The sequence below is a fragment of the Protopterus annectens genome, chromosome 16.part0 (assembly GCF_019279795.1).
Source record: "Protopterus annectens isolate FY-2018-M chromosome 16.part0, PAN1.0, whole genome shotgun sequence".
NCBI classification, from domain to species: domain Eukaryota; kingdom Metazoa; phylum Chordata; order Ceratodontiformes; family Protopteridae; genus Protopterus; species Protopterus annectens.
This window is the reverse complement of record NC_056750.1, coordinates 11545180-11559269: the sequence shown is the minus strand read 5'-3', so window position 1 is coordinate 11559269 and position 14090 is coordinate 11545180. Positions and strand designations below refer to the sequence as shown.

The 14090-nt window shown below is 39.8% G+C and overlaps 1 protein-coding gene across 1 annotated transcript in view; it reads right to left on the bottom strand.

Annotated features, from left to right (window-relative positions):
* Nucleotides 1-1255: 1255 nt before the first annotated feature.
* GTF3C4 (general transcription factor IIIC subunit 4) overlaps nucleotides 1256-14090 on the bottom strand; it is a 383864-nt gene continuing 371029 nt past the window's right edge. The window contains exons 3-4 of the mRNA XM_044058649.1: nucleotides 11760-11848; nucleotides 1256-2350 (exon numbers count right to left, since the gene is read on the bottom strand). Of these exons, the coding sequence (XP_043914584.1) occupies nucleotides 2286-2350; nucleotides 11760-11848 (154 nt within the window). The 3' untranslated portion in view covers nucleotides 1256-2285. The remainder of the gene's footprint in view (nucleotides 2351-11759; nucleotides 11849-14090) is intronic.

The following is a 14090-nucleotide window of genomic DNA, read 5'->3' as shown; positions in this document are numbered from 1 at the left end:
TTCTCCGTTACTAATCCTCTCTTTTACTTCTCTTTTTCTTATATTTTATATTGTAGAATTGTCCATGTCTGGATGCCTTTGCCTGTATTTCTCTTCAAATATCTTTAGCACTGCTCTTTTTGTATTGATTAGTTTTGCTTTCTCCTTTGCATAACTATTGCACCATATTAACTCTCTTTTTCTTTCCCATGTCCATATTTCTTCTTCAGATGTGTCCTACTACTCCTGTTTCTCCTTACTTGGGGGACTCATTCAGTCACGCTGTACTATAACCTGCACAAGCACAAAAGGCTGGCAATGGCCTCCGGTTCAGTGTGGGTGATTAGTTCCCCTCAGGTTTTAGACATAGCTGTAGAAAGATTTGTGACTGCCCTTTGACTGAGAAGATGGGTGCTCCCTTAGGGAAGTCATGGTTCAAAGAGAGGAGTTGCCCTGATATACTACCAGTGACCATGGGGGGGGGGGGGGGGAGTGGTAGGGCATATTAAAATTAAAAAACACTGGACAGAAACACAGACTGCAAAGTCCCCGGGATGCCCTCAGGTTCCATGACCAGCCCCGAGCAAGATCAATGCAAGTTGGGGAACAGGGTGTGTGGTAGCATTATGCTTGAAGGCCCGTGTAGATGTGGGGCACAGGGGACTGGGCCGGTATAAACAAAGTCTGAGGGGACTCCAAAACAAAAGAAAAGGATAATTACTAAGGCTTAACTACAGAATAACTATAAGAATTAGAAGAAATTAAAAAAAAAAACTGTGAGGGAAGATTAGAATGACAATTTACAAATGAACGATGGGAGGAAATCTCTAAGGCATCCAGGTATACTACAAAGTCAAGAAGATTCAGAATACTTGCATGAAAATTTTACACAAGCACTTTTAACATTCCAATTAAACTTCAGAAGATTTCTCCTCCACAGCAAATCAGTTACTAGAGATATGAAGGGAATGAGAACATTCTTTTGGGAAAGTGGTGAGTTCCTTGAACATAAATACTTTCTACACAATTGCTAGGCATAAATACTATACTAACCATAGAAATGGTGTTAGTAAGTTGGTTTCTGGATTTAGAACTAGTAAGACATAGTTAGGCCTTATTAAGTCTAACATTACTAGCAGACAGAACAAAAAAACCAACTACACAAAAGTGGAAATCAAAGATTAAACCTGCTGTAGTGCATCTTATAAAGCAGACAAAATAAAATAAACAGAGATGGGGCCATTACAATACAGGAGGAGCAATGTTCACAAAAATAAACGGGGTGTATTTGAGTACAATGCACACAAAGCAATGCTCAGATAGAGGACTAAAATAAGTAGATTGGCAGGAATTGTAAAAGTAAATCTGTATACTCTAAAGCAAAAAATACGGAACAGAGTTATGATGGAAACTGTATGAATAATGTATGCCTGTGAGATTTATTTTTCCATTGTCATTAATGTATGTGAGCTCATGTTGTAATCAATAAGATGAAGAGTTGTTCAAGATCCTGAAATGCTGTTTCCAAACTGAAAAATCAAGACAATATTTTACTAACTCAGCATATGAATGGCAAGATTATCATGTACTTGGCAGCTCTTGGACTGGTATGGCATATAAAGTGCAATTCTACTACTTTTAGCTTAACAAAACTAATATCTTTTAAGACAACTCTCTGTCTTACATTCGGTTTGTCTTGCAGTGTACTTATCACAAATGATCAACAGAGCTGACAGTCTCACATCACTACAGGATGCAAAATTAGGGATTTCCCAACATACAACTCTATATATGTATCGTGGAATACACAACTCCTTTTTTCACTGTTTCACAGGTATAGTCTTCGCTACAGATGCTGCAGTCAGTGCTTTAACTGACGTGACTGTTGATATGTGACATTCCTTGTTGCTATGAAGACCCAGACTCACAGTATTATTCTACAGGGTATGCATAATGGATGGCAGCACCATGTTAAGGGGCAGCTCATACGGAATTTCTGCACAGTGTGAACGTTTACATCAGAAGCACAGGATTATACTAATGAATTTATTTTAATTCATATTTTCAAAAGGTACAAAATCATGAACGTATTTACATATTTTTAAATTAGATACAGTGACACAATTTGTGTTTTGTTAAAAATCCAGGCTGCTTAGACTGTCCGAAGAAAAAAGTAATAACCTTTATAGGTTCTGTGATGCCGCAGTATGTAGTCTCTTGTGCTCTGCTCATTCCTGGCAGCAGATAAAGCTTGATGCCTTTCACTTTTCAGGCTAAGTCTTTTCAGTTCATTTCAAGCAATCCACTTAGAACACAGGAGAATCACAGAAAACACAAGGCCCTTGCAGTAGCCTTTTAATCCAGTCTGGATCTAGAATGATACAAAAAAGAAACAGCTCACAATTAACATCACGCATTTAGGTATTTCAATAGGAAAACTACCTGTTCCTTATTACTACATTTAAATATGACAACGATTAAAGGCAAAAATGCAACACACAGACGGCCTTCTGCAGTGGCTCTTAGTGATTTCATCCTCTGATATGCCCAGATTAGCACATTTCTAATTTTTATCTTGGTACAGCAGCAAAGCACACATGCCTCTTACTGGCCCACTCTGTGACATCATGTATAAGGCTAGCTGGGCATGCCAAGCCCTTGTGCCAGTTAATCTCCATCCCCGAGTGAGCACAATCCGCAGGACAAAAAATGCATCACAAAAACATTACGGTACATTATACAGTTGCCTAAAACTCCAACAGCAGGATTATCAAACTTTTTCTGTCAGATGTACATTTTCATTAGTTTCATATATCTCATGTGTAGCCATTTCCTTACAGATATAATTCATCTCTACAGAACTCATACATTTATTTCCCATCTTTCTTTACTGAGTTTGCTGCGTTTTCTCACATGGTGTGCTTCACTTATTTTCTTTTCTGTTTCCAAATTCACGTCATCTACTTGACTACATGTGATTTTGTAGTCTACAACCAATCCTTTCATACTCCTTTACTCCAGCAATTAACTGTTAAGATTTTATCTCATCAAATAAGCTACATCCACCTTCCTGTTTCAAGGCTACTAGATTGCTCAAATGACATTTCTGATAAATATATATATATATAAAATGTACAAACCTGGCCTGAAAATGTTACTAACTATATTAATCACTCTTCCTAGTAGTTCATTTACATTTTCAGCTATGACACTACACCATAAAACCTTCTGAACTATGCTATGGTAGTTGCATTGTGCCTTTTTTCAACCCTTATTTCTTATAGGTTCATAGGTTCATACTAGGCTATCTGCCCTAGGGCATTTATAAGCCTAGCCAGAGTATGTTTGGCTTTCGTCACCCATTTTAAATTAATTTTGCTATGCCCTTTTTCGAGGTTAGTATACTGTGCCTCTGTCTAACAGTGACACAGAAGTGATACCCGGGGTAAACCTATGATCTCCCATCCACTCATCAAGATTCCTCTTGAAGAGAGTCAGTGAGGGACTCTGCCTAACCTGGACTGGGATTTTATTCCATAGTGAAGGGAGCCTCTGGGTTATGAATCTGTCCCTCCAGCATGTCCTATTTATTTCAGTGCTGAGGTTCAAGTCTCTCGGCGTGTAGCTCGATGGGATTTGGATTTTTTGAGGTGCAGCATGTCCCTTAATTCTGGGTTGGACATGGCCTTATAAGTCAGGCAAAGGTCACCTCTGAGCAGGCGGTATGACACTGAGTAGAGCTGGAGTTTCTTTAACCGGGCAGCATATGGCATCTGTTTGAGCCCTTTGATCCTCTTGTTGAGGTACTTTTGGGGTCTTTCCAGTTGCTGCAGGTGTTTGGTAAGGAACATCCCAAAAGGGGCATTGTACTCAATTATGGGCCTGATGAGGGATGAGTAAAGAGGCACGATGACCTCCCCTAATCTAGATGTGAATCCCTTCATGATTAGGTGGGCTATATAAAATGTTTTTCTAACCACTTTGGCCACGTGGTTGTCAAATGAGAGATTGCTATCAACTTGGGTCCCCAGGTCCCTAAACACTTCTTCTGTACTTAATGGATTACCACCTATGTGGTAATTTGTGGGCACTTTGTTTTTGCCAAAGGGGATGACTATACACTTTTTGGCGTTTAGCTTGAGGCCATGGCTCTGGCACTAGTTGTCTGTTTCTATGAGGCCCTTTTGGAGGATGCTTGTGTCGGCTGGAGAGTCGATTATGGCGCCCAGTTTGCAGTCATCTGCGAACTTGGTCAGCCACAGTCCTTCCGTGTTGGCCTGTACCTCCGAGAAATATATACCAAACAAGAGAGGTCCCAGGACTGAGCCTTGTGGGACGCCACTTGTAACTGGTTTGGAGTCTGACATGGCTCCAGCAATTCTAACCATGTGGGTTCTGTCCTTGAGCCAGTTTGCAACCCATCTAGTGACATAGGGGTTTATATTTAAGCTGGTGAGCTTATCTATAATGCCGAGTGGGGTATTGTATCGAAGGCTTTGCGAGGTCCAGATAGGCTGTGTGGACCACCTTCCCTTCGTCAATGGCCTTGGTGACTGTTTCAAAGAAGTCAACCAGGTTTAAGAGGCAGGATCTGCCCTTAACAAAGCCAAACTGGGTAGGATCCAGTGTCTGTAGGTCCCCAATATCTTTATTTATGAGGTCCATGATGATCCTTTCCATAGCTTTGCAGACCAAGCTAGTCAGGCTTATGGGGCGATAGTTTCCAGGGTCCGTTGAGGTACCACCTTTGTGGAGAGGGACCACTGTTGCTGTACGCCACTCTTTGGGTACATATCCTGTAGTAAGGCTGAGATTGAACAGTAGTTTTATGTTTGGGTTTAGCTCTTCTTGGAGTTCATGTAGGACGCAGCCTGGGACACCGTCTGGTCCCATTGATGCTGTGTTTTTGTTTTGGAGAGAGCGGCTCCCACCTGAGCATCTGAGCACTCTGCTGGGATAGATATTTGCCCTTTTGGTGGGGGGGGGGAGAAGTTTGCGCTGAACCTGTCAGCTAGGATGTTGGCAATGTCCGTGGGATCAGTGTATTTTTTGTCATTTTGGACTAATTCTGAGCATATCTGGGAATTCCCACCCACGTTCCTAACATAACTAAAAGAAAGCCTTGTGATTATCCTTAGTGTCCTGTGCAATTTTTCTCTCGAAGCTGGCCTTTGACGATTTTATGAGTGCCCTTAGTTTTTTGCTAATACTGATCAGAGATGCCTTCCCTTTTTGGGATTTTGCTCTATCATGTAGTAGCTTCCTCCTTCTATTGTATAGTTTGTTTATGGCTGGGGTCCACCAGACAGGTCGTCTGCCTTTGGAGGATTGGGTCTTAGTTTTATTTGGGATTGCATGATCCATGCATTCCTGAAGGTGTTCATAGAATGCATTTATAAAGGATTCTGCTATCTGGGCCGTATTTTCCACAGGCCTGGGGGCTTTGAAGGATTCCACCTCGGTTTTGAGGAGTGTGAAATTTGCTTTAGAGAAGTTTTTCACTGTGGTTTTCTGGGCAGGGGGTGGGGTCGGGATGTGAATATCCAGTGAGATCAGTTTATGGTCTGATCTTACCAGTGAGGGATACACTTCTGGTCTGGAGCATAGAGTCCCCATGTTGGTGATGATCAGGTCCAGTATGTTTTCCTCTCTTGTGAGAGTGGTAACAAGTTGTTCCATAGCATTTGAGTTTATGAATTCTAGGAACCTTTGGGCAAGGGTGTTGGAGCTAGAGTAATGCTCTCAATCTATGTTTGGGTAGTTGAAGTCACCCAATATAATGGTGTTCGGAGAGACCTTCATATTTTCCAGTGTTCTCAGGAAGGCCGAGTGGGGTTCCTGGGTTTGGGAGGGTGGTCTGTAGCAGGCTATAAACTGGAAGGCAGTTTTACCCACTGTTAGTTGCACATGGATAGTCTCTGATGCTTCGTGCTTTGCCACCAACCTGGAGGTGTGGGTATCTTTGATGAATATCGATACTCCCCCTCCTTTTGTGGTTCGGTCCAAGCTTTGGGGCCGAAAAGCATGGTATGAGGTATAACCTGGTAATGCTGGGGTGCTCTCGGGAGTCCTGAACCAGGTTTCTGTTACTGCACAGGTATCGATGTTCTCCATGCTAAGGAGAGTTTCGAGTGCGTGCATCTTGAGGTTTAGACTTCTAGTGTTGAGTAGCATTACTCTTAGTTTCTTATCCCTTGTGATACCTATGGAGGTGGGTTTGTCTTTTGAGCCTTGCCTAAAAAAGGCACTATGGGGGTAGCAAGAGCCTTTGCCAATATCCGAAAGCCCAGGGGTGACAGGTGCAAGCCGTCCCTAGCAAAGCATCGTGGCTTGTCGTGCATATCATCCCAAGCTGACAGGCATTGGATCCCCTTTGAATGACACCAATACTTAAGCCAATTGTTGAAATTGATCATCTTGTCTTCAATACTGTGGCATCATTCTTGGTGAGGGTAAGATGCTACTCAAGGTCAGGGTCATACCAGCCTGGGCTACATGCTCAGAGAGCTCCTCTATGTCTCTTTTCATGTAGTCCAGGGAGGTACGTCTCAGGTCATTCACACCAGCATGGACAATTGAGTCATATTTGTACTTGCCTTGGAGTGACCTGAGTGCTTGTGTTATGTCCTAGCGCCAGACAGGCTGCTCACCGTGACCTTCTCCTTGTTCAGCCTGGTGAGCGGGACGTCAGTGTGCCTGACGATAGAGTCACCTATTACAAGTGTATCAGGTGTGTTGTTTAGCCTTAAGGGCTGTGACTGTTCGGCACACTGGCTTTGTGAGATATGTGTTGCACGTGTTTTGTATTGGGATAGCGGTTGCTTGGGTGTCTGCTTTGGAGGTCTCTGCTGCTTAGGCAGATCTTTATTTAGAGCCTCCGAGTATGTTTTTGTGTGATTATGTGTTTGGTTTGCTGTCGTGGTAGGTCTATGTGGGACTGGAATTGTAGTGAGTGTGGTTTCCTTCTCCTCCTGACTGGTTATGTCAATACTGAGTTGAGAGAGCTTAGCCTCCAGTTTGGCTATATGGTTGCATCTCTCATGTGTTGGAATTTGTTGGGAGGAGGAGAGGGTTGTCTGTGTACATGAGGCAGTTGTAACGTTGCCTCAAGATTCCCATATTCACCAGCTGGACCGGAGAGGAGATTGACAACTGACCTTTGGACATGCTAGAATAATTTTGGGAATTCCTTTATAATTGAAAACAAGGGCCAATGGGGAGCAAGCGTGTAGTGCTTTTAATTTTTAGTGCTGACTTATAATTGCTTTAGTGAGCAAGTGCCAGGTAACAAAGTGCAATGTGTTACAGGTAACTTAAATACAAAAACGACAAACAGTAACTTTCTTTCAAGCGAAGCAAGGAAATACGTACAGTAAGCAATGCAGATATCACTAGGGATCCACAGAAGCTGAGAAGCCGGCGTTTAGGTGGAATTAGCGTTCCAGGGAAATAACAAGCATACAAACAAAGCTAGATTCAGCAGGCCTGGATCTAGTCTATGCTACAGCAAACAAGGTGTACCAATTTCAGTAAGATACAGTTCAAATATTCAGGCACTATAAACCTTTAACCAGAAATTCCCAGCTCAGAAGGGCAGAGTCCAGCCTCTCCTCCCACAAGAGTGCAGACCACGAACCTTCTTAATGTAAAATAACTGGCCTGAAGCCCAAGTGCTTAAACCAGAGCTAATACACTTTAAGAATAACAGACACTGAGCTCTCAATCAGCAGTTCCCAACTTAGAAGGATGAAAGCTACCTGTCCTGCCACCACAGTGCATGCCATAAACCTTCCTAATGTAGAACAACTGGTCTGAAGCCCAAGTGCTTAATCCAAAAGACTTAGAATGATAGCTACACTTTAACCAAGTTACTACCAAGCAGTAATAAATACAACTGAATACTTTAAATAATGCCTGGATTAGTGCTCAAGTTATACAGACAAAGCTAGATTCAGCAGGCCTGGATCTAGTCTATGCTACAGCAAACAAGGTGTACCAATTTCAGTAAGAAGAAATTCAGATATGCATGCACTATAAGCCTTCAACCAGAAATTCCCAGCTCAGAAGGGCAGAGTCCAGCCTCTCCTCCCACAAGAGTGCAGACCACGAAACCCTCTTAATGTAAAATAACTGGCCTGAAAGCCCAAGTGCTTAAACCAGAATTAATATACTTTTAGAATAACAGACACTGAGCCCTCAATCAGCAGTTCCCAACTTAGAAGGATGTAAGCTACCTGTTCTGCCACTACAGTGCACACCACAAACCCTCTCAATGTAAAACAACTGGTCTGAAGCCCAAGTGTTTAAACTAAAAGGCTTAGAATGAGTTACACCAAGCAGTAATAAATACAATTGAGAACGTTTAAGATGACGCAAAAGCAAAATAAAGTAGGAAGAAACACAAGTACAGTAAAAGCAGAAGATTTTTTTTTTTTTTTTTTAGAAAAGTAGCAAAAACAGTAGTAAATACAATTCTCATGCAGTGCAAGCTGGCACACTTGAATATGTAGCAATATTAGTCCACACACAGTTTGAAAAAATGTAATTAAATTAAAAAGGACTAAAAGCAAGTGCAGAAAGGGTTTATTAGGTAGAATGTGGTAGAGAGATGTCCTGGGGGAGTGTCTTAGATCAAATCTACAGTGGGGCGGGCACTGCAAAAGCCACCAAATGTAAACTACAACCAAGAATAGGGAGGGGGGGTGGGGGAACAGTTTCAACACAGATGTAAGGAATGTGCAAATTATAAAAAAATATATATACTGTTTTCTATAGATTTGCAGAGCAGTAAGACACAGATATCAAGCAGACAATTTAGCTCTATAATACAGAATAACACAGAAAATATACTCAGCTCTATAAACTTGAAGATAGTTCTGTAAGGCTGTCTCTCAAACTAAGGTGGGAGGGTGGCCTAATGGTCAAGGTGTTTGCCTTACAAACACAAGGTTCAGGGTTTGTGTCTCACAAGGGATAATTGGCTAGGCTTAAAATGGCCCGCAAGGGCGGTTAGCTTAGTACTAATCTATAAACCTATATATAACCTATATAAGGTTCCAGTTTTGTAGATCTTAAGTTGAAAACTCCCACTCTACAGAATGTAAATACATTGTTTATATCAAAAAGTACAGCGCTTGCACTATTTTTATACTGACTACCAATACACACACTGTTTTACGAATCCTCCCGGTGCTGCTAAATTAATTTGGGTAAAACAGTATCTAATCTGATTTTAATTTAATAATGAAATGAGACTTCATCTTCCTGGGTCATACTGTTCCCAGTCTTCTCTGGAAGTATTGGCATCTCTAGTTGTTTTCATACTATCTTCCAGTTTGTGACCATCCTTCACTTTATTAAATATGTAAACATATTTTTCTGCCACTATTTACAGAATTTACTTGGAAAACCATATGGCCCAGTGCTTTCTCTGCTTTTAATATTCTAACTGTAACCTGAACGTCTACTTCCTTGTTATCCATCAGTGTATTTTATATAAGAGCATCTCATTAAATATTGAGCATTCATAACAGCAATCACTTTAGAACGAATCTAAACTGACTGAAATAAAAAAAAAAAAAAAAAAAGAACAAACCTTTTTTTTTGCAGGGGCAAGCCCCAGTGCCCCCACACTATGTGCTAATACTATATACTAACTCCCAGATCACTTAACAGTGGGGAAAGAGCAAATTCTCGATACAATATAAAAAGCTGCCAGCAAAAACTCAACTTTAGAAGAAAGTTTGTTCATATAACAGTTCATTTTCTTACACAGGAAAAAAAAACATTCACTCTTTTGAAGTGTACACATATAAATAAATTGGGGGCCTGCATTTGATATCTACCTTGTTCTTGGGTAACATCCATTTAATCAACCATATCTGGTTAACTGAACAGATGGTCAACAGGTGTGTGAAAGCTAATAATTCTCAGGGTTAGGGAATATGCCATTTCCACAGCATTGTATGGTCTCAGAGTTAGTATAAATAATTAGTAGAGGATGTGGGGGGGTGCAGCTCCCCACACTGGGGCGTACGGGGGGGGGGGCTTGCCCTCCTGCAAAAACTGTTTTTAGTTTTTATTTTTATGTAAAAAAATTGCATGCATTGAGGTTCTTTCTTGGTACATGCATGGTAGTGTGTTGACATTCGGTTTGTTGACACACTGCAGTCAATGTTTAAGAGGCTGACAAATGGGTTACTTAAAGTGAGTAGAACTACACACACACACACACATATATATATATATATATATATATATATATATATACACACACACACACACACACACACACACACACACACACACACACACACACACACACACACACAGTTTATTGAATGCATGGGCCAAACATTTGCATTCCATTGCAACTTGTGGTCACCAAAAAACTCCTTTTCTTATAGTTTGTCTCTGTCTCTATTAATACCAACTATTCCTGTTTATTTCTTATATTTTGTAAAAATATTCATAAATTTATTTCAGCCTCTTCCATACTATCTATAACATTCAGAAATACATTTAATTCTGTCTCCAGAATTTTGATATCACTGTCTTTTTCCTCCTATGTTCTTCTTCATATACTGTTTTGCTTTACATCTTGTTTTTAATCCATTCCACAATAAAATTCAAAGTATGATTTATCTGTTATGCTGTCTCCAAATGTTTGCTTAATATGAGTTAAACTCCAACCAAATGTTAAGTTTTTTCTTTCCAAAAAGTGATCTTTCTTCCCTGTAATCCAACACTAAATGTACCACATACAGAAAACATCTAGTTTTATCACATTTGTTTTACGCCTGAACTTGTTTCCTCTTGTTTTTCTTTCCTAGTCTGTCTCTCCATCTGTTAAATCAGTCACAGCATTGTCAGCTTCACACCAGAAATAAATAGTACAGGCTATAGGTATAGTTAAGAGTCTGAATAACAGCGAGGCTTTCAAGCTTAGTTTTCAGATTCAAATGGAAAAGAAAACTCCATTCACACATTAGTTGTATTTCCTTTTAACCAAGCTCTAGAAGTGCCATAAAGAAATAAATATTTTAATCTTACTCCTAATTTTCTGTATTTGATTTTGCATTCTTTCTACACTGTACTTTCTGTAAAATCCACATTTTCTTCTGGTGTTTTGTTACGGCATTTTTGCATTGTATACAGTAAGGTGAAATATTTTCTTTCTTTGTGGCACTCAGAGTTTGATTTGTAATAAGAAAAAAATAAAATAAACTAATAAATATGACTGGAGTTATTTTGTTCATTTGTACCTGAAAAGTAAGCTTGAAAGTATTGCTTTTGTTCAGAGTCCTTACTATACCTCCAGGCTACACTTTATCTGAGGTGTGATGGTGGCAACCTGTGAACTGATCAGGCAAATGTAAATGCCATTGTTTTCTTAATGGCTCTGTAGTTGGATTCAGTGACCCAAGCTAATTTATCTGTCCCTCCTAGCTTTCATGATGTAACACAAACACACAAACATTGGAAAGAAAGGCAAACAGAAATAAGTGCCAGCATAAAAGAAATGGAATAATTATTAAATGATGCTTTTTCTGCATGTAACACATTTAGTGCTGTATTACGGGGAAGGATGATTACTTTTTGGAAAGAAAAACAAACCATTTGGGTGGAGTTGTCCTTTAAGAATAACAAGCAATGAATTCTGTACATATTGGTACAAAAAGCACAATATTAATGACCAAACTTATAAGGAAAACAACTTTCAATGTGCATCAGTTGTCATATCTGCCTACAAGTAGCAAACAAATGCAAAAATGTCTGACCTTCTGCTGTCGCATGTCGTGCAATGCTGTCATGAAGCAAACATCGTCGGTATATTAAAGACTGACAGGCCTGATACGTTAAAAAGCACCTAAAAAGAAAGGATATGAGACGGGACTGAATCTAGAATGCCTGAGATGATCACAGTGATTCATCAGTACAAGAAGGTACTTTACGAACTAGGTCTTGGCATACACTGTTCTTGCCTAAGAAAAACATCAGATTACAAAGGTGGGAAAACAATGAGGCTTAGTGAGCTGAATGCAGACATCATACAATGAAGGACTTGCATAAATGACAGAAGAATTATACCAAAAAATAGATGGGATTTGAGCATCTATACATACAACTTACCAGTCTTTTATGGAACACATCAAAGCACTTAGATTAACTGTGAACAGAGTAAAAGAATAGTTATAAAATACCTGTCATAACAGCAGACCTTGAGACTTTCTTAGTTAGTAAGGTACTGTTTACATAAACATATTCCACCAACTGACTGGCTGGCACAGTACTTCAAGCATTATTTTTCCTCAGGAGGTTTACATCTTTCTTGAGCCATAACTAAAATGTGAAGAATGTCAGAGGAATTTCCATTAAGGCAGAGGTAGCCTCCAACTCTCATGGTCTGCAATTTAGTCCTGTACTCCATTTATTATCTGTTTGAAATGTGCATGTTATCCCATGTCCGTGCAGATTTTTTTCAAGAGTACTCCAGCTTCCTCCAATATCCTAAAACATGCCGGTTGGTGGACTACTAACCTGTTCATACTTACCTTAACTTTCACCCTCATGATCTGAGTTTTGAATGAACAGGGTTTGTGAAGAGTCCATTCCCATTTGTTCACCCATCAGAAAACAGTTATGACAGGATATAACCAAGGGACAGAAATATGTCTCTCTCAAAACATCCAGCCACTGGCTGAAGGGCAATCCCCACACTTATTATAAAAAAGAAGCATACTTACCACAGTGATGTCCTGCTTGTGCATACGGTACTGAATAATACATACACTCATTGAGGAATATATACACTGTCCAAGTATATCCATCTGATGATGGTGTGAATTCAACAAATGGGACATAGTAAACCTGCACTTAGTTACAGTGACACCAATGAAAAGGACAGACATTCTGGAGAATCTGCATCTACAAACGGAGATAGCATTCATACTAAGGTTCAAATAGCATTTCAAGAGGGGAAGAGCATTCTAGGGGGGAGAGTGGAATAGAGCTTTGGGTACAGATGATGTACAGTAGTATAGTTTGAGGGCATACAGAGTTCTTACCTTGGGTAATTTTTCAAATAATTATGTAGCCACATTGGCTACTGTGGATTTTAACAAAAAGAATTTAACATAACCCCCTTACAATTTGCCTATTATTCCTTGAGGATTTACTCATTCTCCAGAACTGGTAAATTACTGACAGCTAAGAAGAATGTTTATCATCTAGTTTCAGTAGAAATTAAAACTATTCTATTTTCTTAGGGGTCTATGTTATATAGTCGAACTTCCAAAATGTCAAATACCATATGTTCGAGACCATATGGTCGATATTTGAAAGTTAAAATATATAATAAAAAAAAGAAAAACATACCTTAACAGTGCGAGCAGGGGGGCAAGCCCCCTGCAACCACCATACCCCCCCTACTTAAATATACCAACTCCGAGACCGCACTTCAGTGCAGAAAAAGGGAAATTCTCCCATTCCGCACTGTACAGCGCCATTAAAGTCAACCTTTGAACACTTAAAATGTCGATCATTTAGTCTCGGCCATATGACGATCGACATTTCAAGCGTTCATTTATTTGACATAGACCCTTTTCTTACCATGTGTCAGTGTAAGCAAGGTTGCAAATTTATGCAGAACACTGCACAGGCATTGGAAAGTTATTATTATTTATTTTTGCAAGGGCAACTACTGTGACTCCAAGGTTAAGTATTTAAGACTGCTCTGGCTTTACTACTGACTTACAAATGTTAAAAGCACTGAAACAGGATAATTTCAAGGAAACTTTAGTGAACTATATTAGAATCGTGTGTTCCAGGTGCCTTGAACTGGCTCACTGAGGTCTTGAGAGTTTACAGGAACAGCAGGGAAAAGGGTAACCAACACAAAGAGCAATAGATTTAGGAAATGAAACGGTTAATCACAAGATCTGATGCTGAGAAAGGCTTTGATTGTGTACACTGTACTTACCTTTTCATGGTACTTCATTAGATGCTTTTTCCAGATGATTTTATCAATTTAATAAAATCAATTTTATTTAGGTTATATGACTCAAGTAATAATAGCACCTCAACTGTCCTCCTCTTTTGAGCCTTTAGGA